The 22,387-nt window shown below is 45.0% G+C and overlaps 1 protein-coding gene across 1 annotated transcript in view; it reads right to left on the reverse strand.

Moving 5' to 3' along the window:
* The window catches only part of LOC135394551 (uncharacterized), a 33,130-nt gene extending 11,009 nt beyond the window's left edge, over positions 1-22,121 (reverse strand). The window contains exons 1-5 of the mRNA XM_064625354.1: positions 22,118-22,121; positions 10,508-10,593; positions 9,839-9,910; positions 9,714-9,761; positions 5,508-5,650 (exon numbers count right to left, since the gene is read on the reverse strand). Of these exons, the coding sequence (XP_064481424.1) occupies positions 5,508-5,650; positions 9,714-9,761; positions 9,839-9,910; positions 10,508-10,556 (312 nt within the window). The 5' untranslated portion in view covers positions 10,557-10,593; positions 22,118-22,121. The remainder of the gene's footprint in view (positions 1-5,507; positions 5,651-9,713; positions 9,762-9,838; positions 9,911-10,507; positions 10,594-22,117) is intronic.
* Positions 22,122-22,387: the final 266 nt, after the last annotated feature.

Consider the following 22,387-nt stretch of genomic DNA (forward strand, 5'->3'; position numbering starts at 1 on the left):
GTATTTTTTTCTTTCTTTTGGTAACCGAAAGAAAGATGGGCAGCTCACCCTTCGTTTTGTGTCGCAGGCGAGCAGGACTCTCGAATTTACGGTGGGGAGTTAAAAGCAATTAAAAAGATCTGTTTTGGCTTCGGAAGAGAATAACACAGAAAACATAACTTTGCGCTTGTTTCTGTGTGACTCCTCGCTGTCCGTCCTGTAAAACATTGCAGCACTTTTTGCACCTTATTCATTTTATTTTATTCGACAGAAGGAGCTGTATCGTCCGAGTGACACTCCTGAATTTTTGAATTGTGTGAGCGAGAGCCTGGGAGAGGAGAGGGTAGGGATACCGTAGTGCATGCGTTATCCCATAAACCTAAGAAGATTAGTTCGAAACATGACGTGTCAGTGGTGTAGGCTAATATAGGCTTCATAGACGGTGTCGAGTTTTTAACGCCCGTGTTGCGGGAAGAAGCATGCAGGGGATTTTGTTTAGTGCAGAACAGGAGTAGTGTATTAGATACCACTGTCGTGTGGATGATGCTATATTGGCCCACTGGGAAGGTGGGTGAATGATAGATTGAGAGAGCATGCGCTTGCGGTTCCGTCGGCCCCGTCTGGCCATTGCGTAGTTCATTATATCGCTGCACGTGTGAGCCGGATTTTGGTATGACCTTCAGCGTTCTGAGCGACTCTCTAGTGTTTGTTAGCGACGTATTACGTACACGATTCGTTAGAAGTAGAAATATCTCTCAGAGAACCGAGAGGATGGCGGGTGAAGGTCCGCGCATGAAAACCTCAGACACACAACAACGAACAACAACTCAAAAACAACTTTTAGTACTGTAGGGACAAATACAGGAGTGTGATTGGACTTTGCAGTTTTGGAGCAGAAATCTGAGCAGCGGAAATGCCGGTTTGGAGCAACAAAAACCAGTTTGGTAGAATCTCAATAAACTGACAAAAGTGCAGTCAGGTAAATATTTCACGAAACGTTTAATAATGAACACATTTGTAAAGTGGCGTACAACATAGAAATTGCTTAAAAGAATTTTAGTTATCAAGTGCCTCGGAAGTGCCTCGATGGCAATTTCTATTGCACTGTGCCTTTCTAGACTTGCTAGGGCTGCTACAAGTATTGGTTCTGCTTTGGTTCTGGTTTGCGACAGGAGGGTCTGTCTCTCGAAAGGTTGTTGATTTCATACCGTTTGGGATCCTCGATATGATGTGACATTCTTCTTGCATTTTTGACGTCACCCCTCAGTTTTCGCTCTGTATTTTTTGGATTCGTACCAATTCGTAGTAAATTAGAATAATGAAAGCCAATTTTCAGGACAGGGGCGCAGTTTAAGGCAATTGCACATTTGCCTTTTGAACACAATTGCCTTTGAATTTGTTTTCAGACATCGACGAAAACAAAGCGATCTAGCGGTCTGCAGAATGTCATGAATTGAGTATGCATTTGTTAACATGTACAAGTCCTAAACAGTATGACTGTGAATGCGACCTACATCTACGTGTACAATTTTACACAAGGACATCATTTTTAAACAAAAGCAGACCAAACAAAAGACCCCTCAGTAAGAAATTCTTTTGTGCAAAAAGCTGAGCCAGGCCGGCAAAAAAAAGTGCGACCGAGAGACGCACGGCATGTGTTAATGAAGGAGACTCCCTCCTGTGGGTACGACTGTAATATCAGCTTCCAGGGCTGTCTTTAAAAAAAAAACGACGAGGTCATTACCTGTTACTTTCGACAATACCAAAGCCATGTAGGCACCGCAATACGTGTTCGAGCGCGCCCGCAGACCATGTAGCACCAGAAGCACAACCGGAACCATGTGGACTCGGATTGATTTAGATAAATAGCTTAGTATGGGCTTGAACTCACTCGATAGTCGACAAAGCCACTTAGGTTAGCCGGACGCGTAAGCTAGGCTATGGCAAGTGCAAGCACCCACTTCTGTTTTAGTATTGTTGCTGTTCAAGATGGCGGGGGGACTGACTTTGGACTGACTTTGACTTTTTTTAACAGAATGTAGCAGGACATCGCCTGGGCGCAAAAATGCGCAATCTGCGCAGAAATCACACCCCTGCAAATATATAAGGTCAAGAGATATGGAGCGGGGAGAGAAAGCCGCATAGACAGCTCTTTAGAAGAGAATATGTCGCCCGATATCTGATTCATTCAACAGTTAGAAATGAATAAAACACGGAAGAAAGCTCTGCGGCAGAAAAGGTTGTTTTACGGTTTTCTTTTTCGCTTCCCCTTATGCTACAGGGAAATCTGCGGAACATTCATTTAGGACAGAATAAAAGGACAAACGAAGTCGCGAAGCACCCGGGGCGAGGACCACAGTGGTATTGCTGACACAACCTGCCGTCGATACAATCGCCAATGCTATGCTTTCATTTCATTTCATTTATTTCCCCTTAAATGCCCATGCGGACTTTACATAAGGGAGTGGATAAATTGACAAAATATGAAGATTTACAAGCATGATGCAAACCTGAAGTTGCATACAAATAAAAAATAATAATTCAAAATAAATTCAATATTCGAAATAAATGAATACATAATAAGCCATTAATGCAAAAAAAATATACAAAAAGTGAACATCGTAGTGAAAACACATTAGCAAAGAAGATATGATGACAACTGTGAACGAAATGAAGCACTGTCCTGTATGTTTAATACTGATTCGGGTAGACCATTCCATTCGTTTATTCCGAGAGGCAGAAATGAGAAGCAGTAAGCTAATGTTCTGCGTTGAGGACGTCTTATTTTGTATGGGTGATCAATGCGAGATGACACGTAGTAAGGCGGTGTTATGAGGATGTCCTTAAGGAATGGAAGGTGATGGTAAATTCTGTGCAGTAGTGTAAGATGTGCAACCTTGCGACGGATGTTAAGTAGAGGTAACTGAAGACTAGATTTCATTTCTGGAATGACTGCTGGAATGACAAGAATAATTAGAGCATATGAAGCGACAGGCACGGTTTTGAACACTCTCGAGCCCACGCGAAAGATAGTCTTGGTGAGGGTTCCAGATGGACGAGGCATATTCTAACTTGCTGCGGACGAGTGATCCGTAAGCCACTTTCCTTACTGTGACGGGAGGATGTTGCGGACGGGAGGAGGAAGATTGCGCCTGACATAGCCGAGGGTTCTGTTAGCGTTGGTGGCGACCTTGGTTATGTGTTCCTTCCAGGACATATCAGAGGTGAAGGTGATCCCAAGATAAGTTAAGGAGGTTACGGACTCAATGGGGAGGTCGTTAATGTAATAATCAAAGCTAGGAACGTTTTCTCGTAAAATGAACGACCTTGCACTTAGAGCTGTTTAGTTGCATTTGCCAGCCGGAACACCAGTTCTGAACGCGGTGAAAGCCGTCCTGAAGCAGTGATTGATCCGAGGAGTTAGATATTTTTCTGTAAACGACACAGTCGTCGGCAAATAGACGTATGTTAGAGGAGAGACCATCAGGTAGATCGTTATTGAAGATCAAAAAGAGGAGTGGGCCCAAGACAGTTCCCTGTGGGACACCTGAGGTAACGCGTGACCCGGGGTAAGAGCAATTATTGACAGATGTGTATTCATGTCTCTCATGCAAATCGCGAATCCAAGCAACGACGGGCGGGTTTATACGTAGGCGGGCTAACTTGTAAAGTAATCGTTCATGAGGCACACAATCAAAGGCCTTGAAAAAGTCTATAAAAATGGCGTCAGTTAGGCAGTTATGATCCATGTTGGAAAGTAGGTCATTAGAAAAGCTAGATAATTGGGTCTCACACGAGTAATTTTTTCGGAATCCATGTTCGAATGGTGAGAGAAGGTTATTAGTTTCCAAGAATGATATTATGTTTGAAAATAGGACGTATTCCATTATTTTTGAACAGCCATTAGTAAGGCGAATGGGACGATAGTTCAACTGGTTACGTTCGCCAGATTTAAAGATCGGGACGAGCTTGCCTACGTTGCAGTCGCTGGGCACGGTCCCAGTAAGTAATGATTGGGAGAAAATGAGGGACACGAAGCTACTGCAGGAGTATTTAATGCTCTTGAGTACTTTTACGTTAATGTCGTCAATACCTGCGGCAGAGGGCTTTAATCTGTCAATGATATTCACTATTCCATCAGCATTAATCACGTCCATGAGTAAGAGGACGGAGAGATGGCACAGAGGACGCGTCCTCACGCGTAAATACAGAAGCAAAGAACTCATTAAATGCAAGAGTTTTTGTTTGTTTGTCAATGGTCTCATGGCAAACAGTACTCGTGTTAGTCTACATGACCGGCAACTTAGATGATGAAGGTAGACATCGGAGTTCCTGCATTTATCGCTTCGTTTATGGTCAGGAAGCCTGTCATTAAGACAGCGGGAAGTCAGTTGCACGTATATCGTCCCACAGGAGAAAGGGTGTAGAGTAGATGGCATTCTTGCAGTGCGGCATATACCGGTTGTTTCACGAAAGTCCCCAGGCTGGATAGTTCGTAAAGAGGTGGGGCCATCGAAGAAATTTCTTTTTCGTAAACATGCTTGGGACATGGGTCATCAACTGAGTCGTGAGCGGCTCATATGGATAGGCTCACTAAGAAATCAATCATCCTAATTTTTAATGTTTACTTTGCACGCTTTCAAGACCGCTGTCCTACGTATCGGTACCTTCAGCGAAATATATTCAAACAGACAAAAAACGAACGCGTCACGCTCATATAGAATGCCAAACATAGCAAAGCGTATCGTGCTGCTGTTCCTAATCTTCCGTCGCCCCGTGTTATGTACTAATCGGATGAACACGACATTGACAGGCGGATAGCCGATTGAAAGAGCACATTGGTGCACTACTCCGCGCAAGAAATATGTAAACCGAAACCGATTAATTGCTCGAAAAAGTCCTAAGCGTCGACGAGTTTTTTTTTTCTTGGAATTTTTCTCGCTGAAGGTCCCCATACATAAAACAGATATACCGTAGGTGTGTGAAGTAAAATCGTTTATTAGTGAGGGTATGCAAATGAGCCGCTCACAACTCAGTTCACGGCAGATGTCTTAACCAAAAAGAAAGGTCCGCTTTGGTACCACCTGTTTACGAATTATTCAGCCGAGGAGTTAACACCCGGTAGAGCAGACGCATCCCTGCTACACCTGACTTTAGGTACTCTGGTGTTTTTTTGCACAGTGGGAGGCGCGTATTTGGCTGGGTAATCACCATCATCATCATGATCCAATCAAGTTGTTTTTCCTGAAATGGTAGGACAAGCAGGACAATCACTCAGCAAGTAGAATGCATCATAGTTGATGAATTCGGGACAAATACATTTTGTTGAGTTTGGGGTCCGGTGAACCCCAGAAAGTGGACTCAATCAAGTATTTCGTATCCATTTGCTTAAAAAAAGTACCGAGCCCTATAGCTTTCACAGCAAGCTCTATCATGAAGATAACCTCTCCCACAATGTCAGAAACATACCTTCTCTCTACACATTCCCATCGTAAGCAACGCAGTACGTACATCTATTTCACACTTACTATATTAAGCTGGCTTTGTGCATATATCATGAATTGTTCCTTGGATATCGTGCTGTAGCTGTGATCACCGATGAAGAGGACTGTGATGGGGCGCGTTTCAGCCAGTTTAGTGAGTTCTTTGTCGGTCAGGGGACCCCTCGTAGCTGTAATTGAATATAAAAGCATCAGTGGCACTCTGCTCATATTTACGTGTTACTCTAGCTCCTATTTGTTTGCCATGTTGCATATTTCGCATGTCAGGAGGGCAGAGTGCTGACGATTCACCCGAAAATATGTTTTCTACAGCGTAGGGCACGTCTCAGAAAAATGTTGCTAACGGCTATTACAAAGCTGAAACATCTTTGTTGTTAGGTGCAAGCACAACGATGCAACTGTTGCAATGCGAGATTTACAGGCCTGTAAATGCGGATTCGGGCACGACCAAGTTGAAGGTTAAGTGCGCCTCGTGAAATGGATTCAATGGGAACTGTGTGGGGCCAACGTGTATAAACAGTTGTACAGCAGCACAACATTTGTACTCTTCCGCCATTGGTGCAGGATTCGTGCTCGCACATATTATGACTTTTTTATAACCGGAAGTCAATTAGGCGTCAAAATGAAATTTGGTATGAGTTACATTGATGCGTTATATTGATGGAACGGATTGCATCTAACCGACATCAATTTCTATTGCCAAGTAGTAATTTTTCAGTTCATTCGCTTTTTGCCATCGTATTATCAAGTGATCGGTATGTTTTGCGTCTAAAGGCGCATAACGATTGCAGTGGTGCTAGCCGGCTATACTGAATCGTGCGCGTTCCCATCCCGCGCACGTCAAGAGAGGGAGACATTATGCGTGTAGTGGCACAAAGGCGGCAAAGGGAAAAGAGCGCCACAACTATGGTGAGTGTGTGAGAGATGAGGATAAGAGAGAGAGGAGGATGACGATAACAAGTGAGTGTAGCGGTTAAGGGCTATCTACAATTATGAGCGATGAGATGATCCAGGATAAGAGATTTACATAATGACTTAGATGACAAAGACAAAGCGGGGCAGTGCTGAACATCTACATCTGACACGAGTCAGAACGACTGAGATTTCGAGTTTGAAACCGCACTGCGAATAACTTCATTTGAATGAATATACAGTTCCTCTGCAACTGTGACGATGGGTCAATTGCGGTTCGGTTCCTAGCCCAAGTAACTAGCTTCATCTGCTACTGCAGAAGTTCGTGTGCTACTCAGTCTGTGCAAGCATCTGCTGGGAGTTTGAGGCTCTTGGTGCAACGGACGTTTGACCTTTAGCCGGAAGAGATGCCTCACGTGTGTCTCCTTCATTTTTGGAATCACGCCAGTTGTCGACTGGACAATTGGTAGAGATTTTAGGGAGCACAGAGTGTCACAGTTCGAGGCTCGTTGATCCGTCCGCAACTGATGAGAGAAGTCCCATCGAATATTTCCAACAGACGTGTCCGGGCATTAAGAAGATGTGTAAAACTTTGAAGACGAATGTCTTTGTCTTTGCATGCCAATGTCTTTGCATGCAGCGGTCCGGCGTTACATTACCCGAATACAAAAATAAGACTCTGGCCACGTTCCTTGCTTTTCACGGCTTTCATCACCACCTTACAGGATCAACGACTCAGAGCTCGCTTTGCTCAACAAGTGTCGTTGGTATCAATAATGCCTTACGTATCGCCGAAGCCTTTCTCCAGGCAGAACGAGAGCCTTGTCAACACAAACAACACCCACACATCCACACATGTCAGTAAAGTGCAAAGTGGCGATATTCGGGAACACGAGAAATGTTCCATTGTCGAGTGTTCCTATAGTTTCACCAAGGAAAGCTGTACAGTTGGTTTCTAAATGGTACATAGCCAACGCGTGTGCAGAAGGAAAACGTCTCACGGGTTATATGGCCGTCAACAGGTAAGGACTAGAAATAGGAGGAATCCACAATTTTACCAATCCGAATCCAAAGACGGTTCTGCGACTCCACGAGGCTTACGATTCTGGAACCTGAACTGTTTGAACTACAGTACGTGTACAGCCTACCTGTGACCTACATTGAAATTGCCTGAGCAAAAGAAGGACCGAGAACTGCAAGAACTGAGCCGTGAACTCAAAACTGGCGTAAACAAAGCCAAGAAGTGGAACTGGGGTGGTGAAGAGTCCACGCTGCAACAGGACTGCATCCTTCGAGCACACAGAGTGTTAATTCCATCGATCCGTAGCAGCAGGGTCCTCATGGAACTGCACCGAGGGCACTTCGGAACATCACGAATGAAGGCACCCGCTAGAAGTTTGGTGTGGTGGCCAGGCATTGATATAGATGAGATGGTCAATAGCTGCACGCAGGGCTTACTACACAGGAAAACGGCGCCCTTGTGTCAGGAACTTCAATGGAAGCAATCGGAAACAGCATGGCAAAGAGTGCATATAGACTATGCAGAGTCCAACAGCAAGTAGCTACCCATCTGCGTGGAATTTTTTTTTTACAAAGTGTCCAAAAGCGTTTTGAACACAGTCAAGGAGCACATACAAGGCTATACACTTGCCTGAAGTCCTGAAGTCTTCAGCAGGTATGACTTTCCAGGTACACTAGTGACAAAGGCTCTCTAAGAAGCATGGGTATTAAACACAAAGTCACAGCTCCGTTTCAGCCAGCAACAAATGGGCAAGTAGGGAGATACGTTCAAAGTATCAAGCTGGGCCTCAAAAATGGACCATGCAGTGACAAGCCTTAAGGACTGTTTGCAGGAATTGGTTATGCTGTATCGAAGGTCGCCAACTGCGGCTACGGGGAAGTCGCCTGTAAGATTGTTTCTTGGCAGAGATATTTGCAGACTGCTAGACCTGGTCAAGCTTGTGAGTGTTACTAAAAAAGTGTGCAGCGAAGAGACGAGATATCGCAAAGACGAGAAGGTAGTGGTATGCTGCTATGGCCGCGTGAGGAAATGGACTGTTGGGGTAGTGGTCAAGAGCTTAGGCCCCCGTAACGACATGGTTCTAGTAAGTGGTGATGTTTGGAAACGGCACATAAATCAAATGCCTCCTTTAAGCGAGAAGGCTGACATTTGGAAGAGGTAAACGCGTTAGTGCATCTCTGGCTTGAGTTGGATATGTGTGACCAGGAAATAGCTGGCAACTGTCAGAGCATGTTCAAAAGATCCTGCATCTTGTGATAACGGAGGACTGGTAACTGTAACCAGAAGTGCATGGTCAGTAAAACCACCGGACAGGCTAACCTATTAGGAAGGGAGGAATGTTACCTGCTTCTGATAGCCGTAAGAATATAACACCCGCTAGAATGGAGGCAAGAGAGAGAGAGCGTTCCTACGGGCCTGTGTCTGATTGTGGATTGTGACCGGCATGTCGAGATGGCACCCTGCGCTGTCTGTTAATTCGTTCTTGCAACAGTTCCTACCCCTTTTGCGTAATTTGGTTAACACCAATAAAAGAATACAAGAAAACTCAAGCGGCACTGACATCACAACCCTTGGCGTCACGAGTGGGGCGGCGCACGAGAGGTAACGTGCTTACGGTGGCCAATGGGAACGACATAGCTCTGAGCGCTGTGAGGCCAGCTCTTTGGTCGATAGTGTCTTCGAGGGCTTCTATCTGGCTAAGTACGACACGTAGAAGAATATTTTTTTCTTCATTATTCAATATGTAATGAACGGCATCCATAAAGGTGTCCCAACTCATTTCATGCTAATCGCATGAGCAAGGCTTCAGGGTTTTTCAATGAACAGTGGAACAAAGAAGATTGCAAATTCAGTAAACATGACAATGGCGATCGCAGTGTTCATCGGGAGCCGAAATCTCCATGACGTCAGCTGCCACGCCGTGTCGCGTCTTCCGGTGATGCAAAACAAAGCCATCAAATGCGTTTCTCTGGAGTGTCTGACTGACAACGTGGATATTTAGGGTAATTGATTTTTCTATGTTACTTTGGCATTATGAATGATGGTATTCTTTCTACATGCTTAAAATTCAATCTTAAAATTTGCATCATATAAATACTCGAGACTACGGACCACCAACGGACAGGCACAACACCAAGTCTCCCTTCGTCTTCCCTATATGGTGTCGGGGTTTTACATTATGAATAATGTTCATGAGCTTGTTGCTTCTTAACCATTTTTTTCATTGTCTTAAAATTTGGATGTCAATATTTTCTCTTATCCCTACATACGCAAGTGTTTCAATTGATGTTCATACTTACTTGTTGTGGTGGTTGTGCTACGTGAGAGTTTTGGCGTCGTCGTATCATCTGAGGTTTGGGATTGAATTCTGGATGTCAGTATCGTCCTTAACTCTGCAAACTTTTCAATTGATGTTAATACTTACGCGTTGTAGTGGATGTGCCATGTATGACATTTGGCGTCGTCGATGGGACTCGATGATGGATGTCTCCTGAATCTGTAAAGACGAGCAACTCTGACAAAAATCAGGACCTGGAGCAAACGAATCGGAATTGTTGCAGAATAAACGTTGTCGCTAATTTTGAGTCCGAAACAGATAACGGTCTGACCCGTCAGAAAATTTGTCGCGAGGGACGAAATGTCGTTCGGGAAACCTTATTTTCCGCTAACATGCCTATCAACACGGCAGAACGACAGTCGTAGAAATGAGGAGAAATTAGTAGAGAAACGCTTTCAGCAGATCAGTTTCAGCAGACACATGAGGGGCAAACAGTGTATCACCTGCATGATTCTAAACGGATCACTCTTGATCGGATCTCTGCTGTGCATTCTCTGCACTTACGCACAGCCGCCTTGTCGTTATGACTGTGATACATGGAGCACAAGCCAGTAAGGCTGCACTTTTCAGCACAAAAGCGGACACAGAAAAAAGGTGGTTAGCTAGATAATGATACTGACTGGGCAGTCGGAAGACACGAATATATCTTGCTGTCTGAAATTTGGCTTTGGCATAAACATGCTACACGAGGGCACATTATTTCACAGTTAACATGCACATACTGGTTGAGGAAGATACTATTTCCAGTGTTCCTACCTTGCTTGAGGAGCATCCAGGCTCTTGCGGCGACGACGAGCATAACCATTGCAAGAAGAATTGATACACAGGCCAACACTCGGCATCTGGAAACGAAATACGCAAGAACAAAACGCTGACATGCAAACTTCTGAAGTTCATCGAAATTTAGTGGGAGATGCTCTCCAGTTGCTGAGTTCTGACTGCCGCTGGAACAGCATTCAGCTGGAACAGCAGCTTTTTTTTTGTGCATTCTCTTTCGACGGTCAAAGTTGCGATACCTAATTCGCAGTAATACATCTATGGTCCCTCAGATGACATTCTTGCAATGCCACTGCGACTGTTGCACCAGTAGCACTAGCTGTGCGAAAACTACCCTAATTAGCCTTAGCTCGATTTCACGAAACGCTTCCAGACATTGTTCGCGGGCGAGATATATCAGAGACATATCATATATGTATGTCAGAAAAGCTCACACATGGTGTCTGCAGGAAAAACACCGGTCGGATTTGATTAGGTTTGGTTTTATTTTTGCGACGGAGCTTGCACAGATCGGCGATCTAAAGACTAACGCGTTGCAGCAGCTGTGCACGATCGTGCCGGCATACAAGCTTCAGTGGTGAAAGAGGGTATCGACATTGCCTTTCCGAAGCTATTTCCATTCGCCCCCGATATAGTTCATATTATTCGTGACCTTCGATACCTTCCTATTTTATGTTATTATGGAATGTGCCAAGAAACCATTAAAGGAAAGTTACCCACCAACATACTCGACATGGTCCCAGTCAACACACATGGTTGGTTGGTACGTTGAATATTGCTGAACCATGTTGAACGCAAAATGCGGACATTGGTTCCGCGCTGATTTTACGTAATCAGTTCAGCATGTCAAATGTTTAACGTGGATTGTTGCAGACAAATTCACAGTAGATTATCATAGAAAGTCACAGGAGGACAACGTCGAATATACAACGTCGCTTTTGCGAAAATTTTGCGTCATACCTTTAGCAAAAAGCAGGCTCAAACAATGCGGATCTGCCGCACAAACCGTTCAACAGCGCTTTACCAAGGTTGCTTTTGCATGATTCTGCTAGTGTTAACATTGCAAGAGATCGTACAAAGAAAATATGAATATTGTAGTAATTCCATACGTGAGAAACCTATAGCTGATGGGAAACCAGTAGCTGCTCTCCCAGTAATCCAGACACGTTTTTTTATAAGATCAAATTCCATTGATTTCAAGGAAGAATAAAAGTTTGGGCGTTTTGAGTCCCCTTTTCTCCGCCAACTGCCTTCATCCCATCCTCTTAACTCTGCCCCCCTGCCGTCTGAGACCCCCACACACACACACCACCGTACCACCGCCAGCCTGGCACCCGGCCACAGGAGTAATCTGCGCAGAAGGCGTATTTTTTCGTGAGGCGCAGACGAGAGAATCACGTGATGCTCTAGCACATTGCGCCGTTGCAGCGGTTAATTTCAAATTATTCCAGACGCCGCTGGAGGATGGAGTCGAGGAACATGACGGCGTTTCGATGTCTTGGAGGAGTGCTGTAATTTCCATCGCGTAGAGCTCCAGCACAGGTTGAAGTTTGTGAAGCTTTAAGTGAGCATCCCTCGTAGGTAACGGATGCACCACATGCTGTCACAGCCTAAACAGGCAAACGGCCGTGATGTCTGTTTATTAGCGTTCGTTTGAGACTATTGTTCTTCCAGTCGATTCAGCCCACCGAGTTCATGAGAATGAAAACGATCCCGGGTATGCTTGTAGGTACATTAGCGTGCGTGTGCTACTTTTAATTTGCGGTCGATTCACTGTAGTTTTCATCTTACATGTTCTTTTAGGAAAAGGAACTCGGAAAGTGTCTCTTTTAGTAAGCTTGGAATCATTTATCGTCTAATGCGCTACAGGTAAGAACGCTACGTAAATCGGAAAATTCTCAAACGTTAATATGTCTGTATCATGTCTGTGTTATTTTTCTCAGTTTGTTTTGACAGCGGAACTTATACTTGGCCAGTTCCAGAGGTTGGAAACAGGCAGGAACAGTGAAATCGGTAGCCGTTCAGGTAAGGCGACAAGGGACCAGAGGCTACAGTTGCGTCGCTAGCAGGCAGGATACGAGCTAATTATACTGGTGAGTAACATCGATGATCCTTCCTAATTACATGAGGTGGCGATATTGTGATCGTGATCTGTATAAACGGACGCTGTGTGGATTGCAAACATAAATAACCACAAAGTGGCCTTGACACAGGCATGAGCAGCTCATCAGGTAGATATTTTTTTACAGATGAAACGTCCAAGTGCCTACGTGTACATATAAGCTGAGGACCCAGCACAACCACAAGCCAATAGTCCAGAAGATAAACACGAGGGCTATACCAAATTCAAGTCAACACCTATCCCATATGTACTTTGGGTAATAAAGTGATTCTATTCCCCACTTTCCTGCGAAATTATTTTTATACTAGACTTGGGGGGGGGGGATGTCTACAGGGACATTCAAAGTATTAAGGGGATATACTAAAATACATGTAATATTACACTGGACGTGTAATTTTCATCGTCATGATAGCGTTGGAGGAACGTTGTAAAGCGCTGTTTATTTTATGCTCTCATGTCGTACAATGTGGTACGTTGTATTCACATATAAACTGCATTTCATTTACGTTAAATTTACGTTGATCGGCACTTGTTAAATTAACGTGTTTTCGAGCGAACATTTGACATCATGATTTCGCGTTCGCTTTCATCGCCGGTTCAACATTCATTTTGTTGATATCCAACGTTTTTTCTACGTCGAATTTACAGTAGTGTGTTGACTGTAGTAATACGATCACGTGTACGGTATGATACGCAGCAGATAGTCTACTTTTTCTTTACTGGTTTAGCCATACACTGCATTTTGTTGATTATATTTTTGCAGGGGTCATCTAAGGCAGCATGGAGTCAAGAAACTGCCATCGAGATGCCATCCTGGTGTCTATACCGCATGCAGTTATTACTCTGTTTTCAAGGGGGGTGGGGGATATATTTATTTTCACAGGAAATGTCAGCCGGGAAAGAAGTCTTGCTGTTCGTTATTAAATAATTCCTTAGTGTGTATTCCTGGGGCAGTTGAGAGTAGGGCGATGCGGGGTCCGAGATCAAAAGTGTTCCGCCGTCACACACGCGATGTCACTGCTGAAGAGACCGGTATCAGGAAGGTAGTGGAGAAGCACGGCGGTTACACCACTGCTCCGCGTGCCAATTAGTGTCGCGAGAGAGATGGAGTATCCGAGACTGCTCATGCGAGACTTGAGCTCAGGGTGTCGAACCGAAACGTTTTTCGTTCCGGTTTTCGTTCCGGTTACATCTTAAACGATCCGGTACCGGTTCTGCTCTGGAGCAAAAAAATAACGGTTCATACCGGTTTTTAACCGGTTCGGCTTCTGCTGGGAATATTCATCCCCACAAAAAATCGATGTGTAAACCCAAACAAACAAACAAAACCGAAAAAATCGAAACACAAACTCGAAATGTAAACCCGTTTATTCCGCGTACATGGTATTAATAGACAGCTGTGAAATTGGTAGCTCCTGGTTCCTGTAGGTTACTGTCTGTTCAAATGGGCTTTCTCCTTTGTTGAAGCGCATGCTACAAACGGACTTGTTTGGCGTGATGTCATACGTAAAGTACTTTCTTGCTGGGTTGGAGCGATCGCGTCCCATCCGAATGTCTCTTGCTATTGTCTAGCCAGCAAGCACCACCGCGCGAGTACGACGCAAATCGAGGAATACCTTCACTCACAAACGCGCTCGACGGCTCCGTTTTATTTTCTTCGTGTCCTGTCCACAAAAGAGTTGCCACATCGCACGAGCTTGCCCTCGCGTATACGTAGATGTATTCAACTTAGCTGCTCTCAAACAAGGGACGCGTTGCGCGACATTACCGATAGAGAGCCGTTATGCAGCCTCCATGGGTCGCTGTTTTGTTGAGGAGAGTTTGCGGGGATCAAATTAAAACGAACACTACGGCACATTGGCACCACGGCTAGAGAGTCACATGTACCTCAAAATCTGCGTGCGTGCGCGAACGATAAACCATTACAAAGGGAGCCTAAGGGTAATAGTATACTGACATACATTACACCGTAACCGTAACCCTCGAATAGTATCCATGACATGACTTCAGAGCACACGACGTCTGTTTCATTCGCCTATCCGTAGTCCAAACCGGCGAAGTTTTTTCTTGGACCGAAAACCGTTCAATATATTTTTCGGTTTCCCTCCTGAGCGAAAAAAACGTATACGGTTTCGATTCCGTTCCGGTTCGCAGCAAAATAGCGTTTTTTTTTGGTTTTCGGTTCCGGTTTTCGGTTCGCTCCGACACCCTGCTTGAGCTTGTCGCGAAAGGACCTGGAACCGCGGCAGTCGAGAAGAAGGTGACGAATATCTGACTCAACGATTCAGGTAGAAAATAAAGGTGTGGCTTGCTGGTCCATTTTGAACAGCGGTGACGGACTGCGGTTGACGTTGAGGCGGAGGCGATGTGTGACAGATTCTTCCCTCCTTGAGACACGACCGCAGATAGTGTACTCCATTGTTGCGTGAATGGTCCTCACTAGTCTGTTCTTAAGGGGATCACGCTTTCTAATTGAAAAGTACTTTTCGTAACAGTCAACTTTTTACTTCACAAGATGATCGAAAACGCAAAATGAATTAGTAAAATGGATGCAGAACGGCTGGCTCTTAGCGCGTTTACCTCAGCAGTATTCTGAGCGGACATATTACTTTTCAAAATAATTGATAATGGGCAATAGTGAATGAAGAATCATGTTATACAACCTGAATTTGAATTTTTTTTCAGTTTGTGTGGCGCTGGTGTATGTGAATCGTAAGGCTCTGCTGATTCGCCTTTTCAGGCTAGAAAGGAGGGTCGCGAGGGGGGGAAAGACGGCAGTTGTTTGCTGGCTCTGGAACGGATAGCTGCTTTCCTAGCGAACAAGATATTCGCTACCATATAACCCAGTCAACACAACATTGCAAATTCAACGCTGAAAACACGTTTAAAATCAACCATGTGAATGCAGGACCAACGTTGACAACTACCGTTGATTCAACCTGGCTAATGTCACAGCCAGAAAGGGGTTAAATTAACAGCGACCAGAACGCATATTCCACGTAACTGAAACGTAGTTTACGCGTTAATTCATAGTATACCAATGTTGAAAAAGTTGAATAATTAACAGCAAACTGACAACGTATAATCAACGTGCGATGAAAATGCAAATTACACGTAACTACATTTTTTTAATTATTGAATACATGTTATTTCTCGATGCTTTTATTTCACAAATAAGCAGAATGTCCTCATAATAGTCATAAATAATGACACAAGAATATGCTTGCCGTAAAGTTTTATTCTCCTTACATTTTATTAGCACTGAGACATTTTTCCATACTCTCTCTTGTGAACAATAACAGTTAACTGACCGTTCTAATTGTTGAAAGGCACTAGAACCTCGCGGGAAGCCACGTCGTTTCGGCATCCAGGCTGTGTTCTTTCTTTGCGACTACGCCTGCATAAAGTGAACACAACCACGCAAAAGATCAATTCGAACAGCTAAGAGAAAACTTTACTTACATTTCATCTGTGTACAGGCTCACCCTTTGCTCAACGTCTGCCTTTCATTCACACATCGCCCTCTGTCCTGAAATACAACTTACAATATTACCACACGAACAAATTTGAAACCGCCAACAACGCTGAAAAACAATGCGGGTGTAGCGCATCGTCTTCATCCTCTGCATTCTCATCGGTATCGTCCGCTCGACAACCGCGAGAGCGCGGAATTAAACATTCATTCTCATCCCGACCTTCTTCGGACTCAGTCGTCTCTTCTTAGTGGTCCTGACACCACGACTGGTGACCCGAACGTCGCAAGCTGGACACCGCAATGTTCCCAGGCGACGGTTCCCAAACATCCACCCCTGCCACGGCGGCCACAGCGGCAACGTCCATGGTTTCTTCTTCAAGCATTGCCCGTGTTGCTCTTCGGCTTCCCTCATTCTTCACCGCTCATCCTGACCTATGGTTCAAAATGGCCGACAGACAGTTCGCGCTGACTGGCATCACCCAGCAAGCTACGAAGTTTCACCACATAGTCAGCAACCTACCTCCGGAAATCGCGGTGGAAGTCACAGATATTCTGACGGCACCCCCCACCCCCAACGCCTACGACGACCTTCGGAAGGCCGCCACGGAGAGAATCATGACGTCGGAGCGCGAGCGCTTGCGCAGGCTGCTAGCAGCCGAAGAACTCTGCGATCGCAGACCCAGTCAGCTGCTCCGACGTATGCACAGCCTCCTCGGCCCTCGGCTTCCAACCTTCGACCGATCCCTCCTGAAAGAACTTTTCCTGAGCCGGCTCCCTCAGCAGACACAAATGCTACTCGCAGCACTTCTCGACTCTTCCGCGGAGGCACTCGCTGAAGTCGCCGACCGGGTAATTGAGGTTTCACGAGTCACAATTGCCCACGTTCCCACCCCATCTCCTGCTTTTGAGGTTGTGCCGCCCTCCACTTCCGGCCGAGCTCGTCACCCAGCAACCTCCCACCTCCTTTGAAACCCAGCCGCAAGCCACTCTGAGTACGTCAAGACCCTTCAAGACCCTTAGGCCTGCTTCCCCACGGTTCCCTTCTGGTCGGAACTCTTACGTTCCAGCCGTTCTCGCCGATGCCACGCACGTTTTCCTCCGGGCTCCAAGCCCTCGCAAGTCCCTAGCCCCCCCCCCGCACACACACAGGACCCTACCGCGTCATCTCCCGGTCCGAGAAGACCATGGTGCTTGACATAGGCGACCGCCAGGACACACTTTCGGTCGACCGCGTCAAGCCGGCCTTGGTGGAAAACGAAGACTTCCCCCTTGCCCTTCAGACCGTCGACATTTCGCCTTCTTCCCCTAAGTCCAAGCGCGTTTCGTGGGGACCAGCTCCATCGATGCGCCTCCGTCACATCTGACGGCGGGGTTACACCTGTAGCGCATCGTCTTCATCCTCTGCATTCTCATCGGTATTGTCCGCTCGACAACCACGAGAGCGCGGAATTAAACCTTCATTCTCATCCCGACCTTCTTCGGACTCAGTCGTCCCCCCCTCTTCTTATTGGTCCTGACAGCACACGGGAGTCCACCATGTAATAGTGGCCAATAGTGCACACTCTACAAATGTAAACACAATTATGAACTCAAATATGGCGTGCACATACCTGCGCTTTCTACGAATCACTCGTAAACCGCACACACTAGACTTGCCAGCAGCTGCAATAATCTCTGAGTCAGCTTCCTGGTAGTGGAGAGAGCCCGTCGTAACCGTCAAAACCAACTCGTGTGTCCAAGCAGTGTGAGCGAAACCTGTGCTTACCGATATCACTGTCACCAGCACAACCCGGTTCGAAACCAAAAGAAGCCACGAAACAAGGAAGAAGGAGCCGTAAACGCGAAATATACTTGAAAATCCAGCATCAGTTAATGGCGGTTACGATCTGTGGAGAATGGCTTCTGATGCGGCTTCCCCGATCCTCGCTTTGAAAGAACCAACTTGAATTGGATCGTGGATGGAAATGGATTGGATAATGCAGTTGCTTTACTTATGATAAATCAACGTGATTTCTGCGTGTACACTTTGCATGTGAAATCCTGAGGTAAAACTTGTGCAGAAACAACGTTGTGCGTTCTACGTTTTCGGTTACGTTAAATTCCAGCGTAAGTATCAACGCTGTCATAACGTGCTCCATTCCACTGCTGGTATATGAGTGTTGAATCAGCGTTGAATTCCCGCATTGCAATTCGCATGTTGAAATTTTACGTAAAATCTTCGTGAAATTCATGTTCGCAATTCACATTTCACATTGTTGAACGATATTCAACGTGGATTTTACATTCTGTCAACCATGTGTGTTGACTGGGTAAGTTGTACGATCAGTAAATAAATCGTTTGTTATTCTGTGTTATTGTTCATCATCTTCGGCGGTTTGACGGGTCAGGTCAAGCACCCGGGTGGGATTCAGGCGGCGAAATCACACAATTTACACTGTAAAAGATGGTCTTATTTTACGGAAGACATCGCAGACAAAAGTTTGTAAAATTTTGCGTCTCCCTGTCTGTAATTGCCCTTTACCGCGTAAAAGCCGTTTTCCTGTTCCAAGGTGGCGTCCATCGTGTGAAACGACCAGTGCGCTCACCGGCCTGTTTCTTGCACCGTTGAACACACTTCTGTGTAAGACTATCCTGTTGTTTAATGTCGAAACAGCATGAAATGAAACCAAAACCGAAAAAAATATTGCAGGTGGCATTGTATTCGCGACGCGCAGGGGGCTGCTACTTGGCGGGTGGCGATGCTTTGCGGATGACGCTTGAACCTAAGACGCCTACTCCTTAGAAAGTTGAAGTTAGAAAAGAAGAAGGCACGGTGGTACTGCCCCTTCGAACTCGAATTTGCGTTGGAACGACAAATCAGTCAGTAATTCAGAAAATGACTGAGTACTTTAGTGAAACGTGCATCTCCATTTGACCTTTGGGCACGGAACATCCCCAAGAACACGCTGACATCCCTCACTCATCCTGAGGATGTCATTGCGGGACAGCAGTGACATCCTGGGAATGTCCCCACATGATCCTCAATTTGTTAGAAAAGTGTTAGAATGAGACTCCAGAGATGGTCCTAGGGACAATATCTGGGTACTCTGAGGAGCACTATAGGATCATGTAAAATCCTCCAGTAAATCTGCATTCATTTCTCATTTCTAGAAGTGTGCCGACGTTACAGTAGAAACGGACTCTCTCTCTTGCAGTTTTCAACCTCGGCCACCAGCTTGTCATTTTCCGTCTCTCATTTTTTATTGTTTTATGACGAACAATGGGTGCAGTGGCATAAAAAGCAACAAATACAAAAGGCCATGTGCCACTAAGTGTAAAACTTAAGACCGCCGACTTTGAAAGGAATATCCAACAGTGGCATTTCCTTTCACAGATTAAACGCATACTATATATTGCTTATCTTGGAATCTCCCGCATGTGCGAGAGTCCTCCCAGCATCGCAGTTAAAACCAAGGGTGAGGTACCTAAGTTTAATTCAATTTCATGTATAAGCAACACACCAGTGACGAATTCCTTGTATGGTAAGGATACAACCAAGGTAACACCCGTGTTTCCTACTTAGTTGATTTAAAACCTCCACCGAAAGTGAAGCACGCGCTGTAATATGCCATCACTTTTCTGTATCTTCCACGGAAATAGTCCGTGCAGCATCCTATCAGGGACGTTGCACGAATGTTCATGGCAACAAGATCACAATGAAAGGTCTAGCAAGCTATATTTTATCGCACATTGAACCCAGTCCATGAAGTATCCGTCGGGATGAAATCATTCAATTTGTATTTGTACCACTGTATGTTTTGTATTTTCTCTTTGTAGTATTTTTGTAGTTTATAAATGATCACTGCTGATTTGGTTGAATTTGGTTCTGACAAACAAACCGAAACACTAATTAATGGGCGCAGGCATAGAAATGCACATCGCATTGTTAAATTAATTTACTTCTCCTATATATGTCCTCCGGCTGGCGGCCGCAGGATGTACGCAAACGACTATCACTGGAAGATCCCATGATGACAGTCTCCGGATCTCCTCCGGACATCCCATCACGGACGAGGACGCGATGACACTTTGAGCTATACTGCTGGCGCCAATGACTAATGGCTGACGTCAACGTCTGCAGTAGCACAATTTGTTGCTGGGACGTTGTGGTAATGTTTTACTCAAACGTTGCAGAAACGTGGCTAATGTCCTTTTGAAAATCAGTTGCAGCAACGTTGCTGGAAAACATTTCTGCACTATTCTGACAGAACAATGTTTTCCCAACGCAAACGTTTCCGGCAACGTTTCCGGCATGTGTCCACAATATTTTGACACTGTTACAGCAATGTTCTTCAACGCACACACAATGTTGTGGCAACATTTGAGTAACTTTTCGCTACATTATGACAGTGTTACAGCCATATTTCTTTAACATAACACAACATTTACGCAACAGTTATACAACGTTCGTGCAACATTGTAAAGCGTTGCACCCATATTTGTCGAACACAGAACAAAGGTATGGCAACATTTCATCAATGTCATACTGCAACATTGCCTTAACGTCAATAATCTCCACGACTTCATTTGCAACATTCATTTGTAACAACCAAGCAACGTGCACACAACAATGCAACAAACATTGCTGCACCGTATGTACACAGTTTTCAATGCGTGACTACATAGGTGCCGTGCCCCTCCCTCCTGACTGGGGTTGGGGGAAACCTGTATTGCCATCAAGGAGGAGAGCTGTCTATGGAGGTAGACTCTGCTGGGCAAACCGCTTGGGCGTCCCACTCGATGGAGCATATACTGAAACACAAACTGTTGGGGTACTTTCATTAGGTGTAGTGGGACGTAAAGCATTTGTAACGGTGATGATGATGCACACTTGCAATTAACCCATGTATCTATAACGAGTCAAGTATACCCAACAACATTCCTGACATCCCTTCCTGTCGAGTACCATGTTTTTGAGTCAGACTTGTACTGCATGGTATATTAACGGAGAGGAATGGACGAGGCCCCCTTCACAAAACCTGGACACCTTACGAATATGATGCCTGAAACGTCGTATTTCTTTTCCAAGAAACATCGCGGCAATGCTGTCTAAATGTTGCACAAATACAATGCAAATGTTGCTTCTACATTGCCGTCTCCGTGTTGCAGAAATAGAACGCAAATATTGTCTCCACATTGTATTTGTGTTGGAGAAATATGGCTGTAATCCTCTCTCAAAGTTGCAGCAACATAACACAAACGTTGTCTTAATGCTGTATTTGTGTGGGAACAATATGGCTATAACGCTGCCTGAACGTTGCAGCAAAATAACAAAAATGCTGCCTGAATAGGGTAATCTTGTTGAAAAATTATGGCTGTCTGAATGTTGCAGCAACATAACACAACTGTTCCTCCATATTTTATTTGCGTTGAGGGAATATGATTGTCACGCTTTCTCAATGTTGCAGCGACATAACACAAACGTTCCCTGCATGTTTTATTTGTGTTGGAGGAATGGGACTGGGACGCTGTCGCAATGTTGCGGAAATGTTCTCCAGCATCGTTGCTGGCAACAAACTGTGAATGGGACATTAACCACGTTCGCACAATATTTGAGGTAACATGTTCACAACTGTCTTGCAAAATATTGCGCGGCTATATGTTACGGAACAGATGCCTGGATGAGAAATTGTTGCTCGAAGGTGACTCAGGAACGTTCAGACACTGTTCCATAGCAACATTGGAGGAACATTGCACTGCCACGTTGCAGGAACATCATAAAATGGATATCAACGTTGGCACCTAAACAAATGATCCAAGCGATCCTGTGTCTTCGTAAAAGATTGCGGAAGTGTCCCGTTGAGACGAGACTTCTCATGCAAGTAGATTTTAACACATTTTTGTGACACGTTAGGTGAAGTACCTTGTTTAATGTTGCGAGTGTGACGCCAGAAAAGTGTAGGAAACAGTAGTGTCGCGCTGCTTGATCTGGAATGCGGAAGTGAATACTTACTCTGATGAAGTCGCTGGAAAGTGACACCGACCTCATGTCAAACACTAGCAACAACTTAACAAATGGTTCAACATGTGCCCTTGCGCATGACCATGGTTCTTTCGGTATGTGGCCAACACTCGCACATTCACAACATTCGCAGGATATTCGCGAGACACTAATGTTGCCTGGGCAATATTCCATTTTTTGAATATCGTCGCGAATACTTATATGTTGGATTATAATCCCGAAGCGAATATGAATTTCGATATTCAAGTTGCGAATGAAATC

Source organism: Ornithodoros turicata, chromosome 1 (genome assembly GCF_037126465.1).
Source record: "Ornithodoros turicata isolate Travis chromosome 1, ASM3712646v1, whole genome shotgun sequence".
NCBI lineage: Eukaryota > Metazoa > Arthropoda > Arachnida > Ixodida > Argasidae > Ornithodoros > Ornithodoros turicata.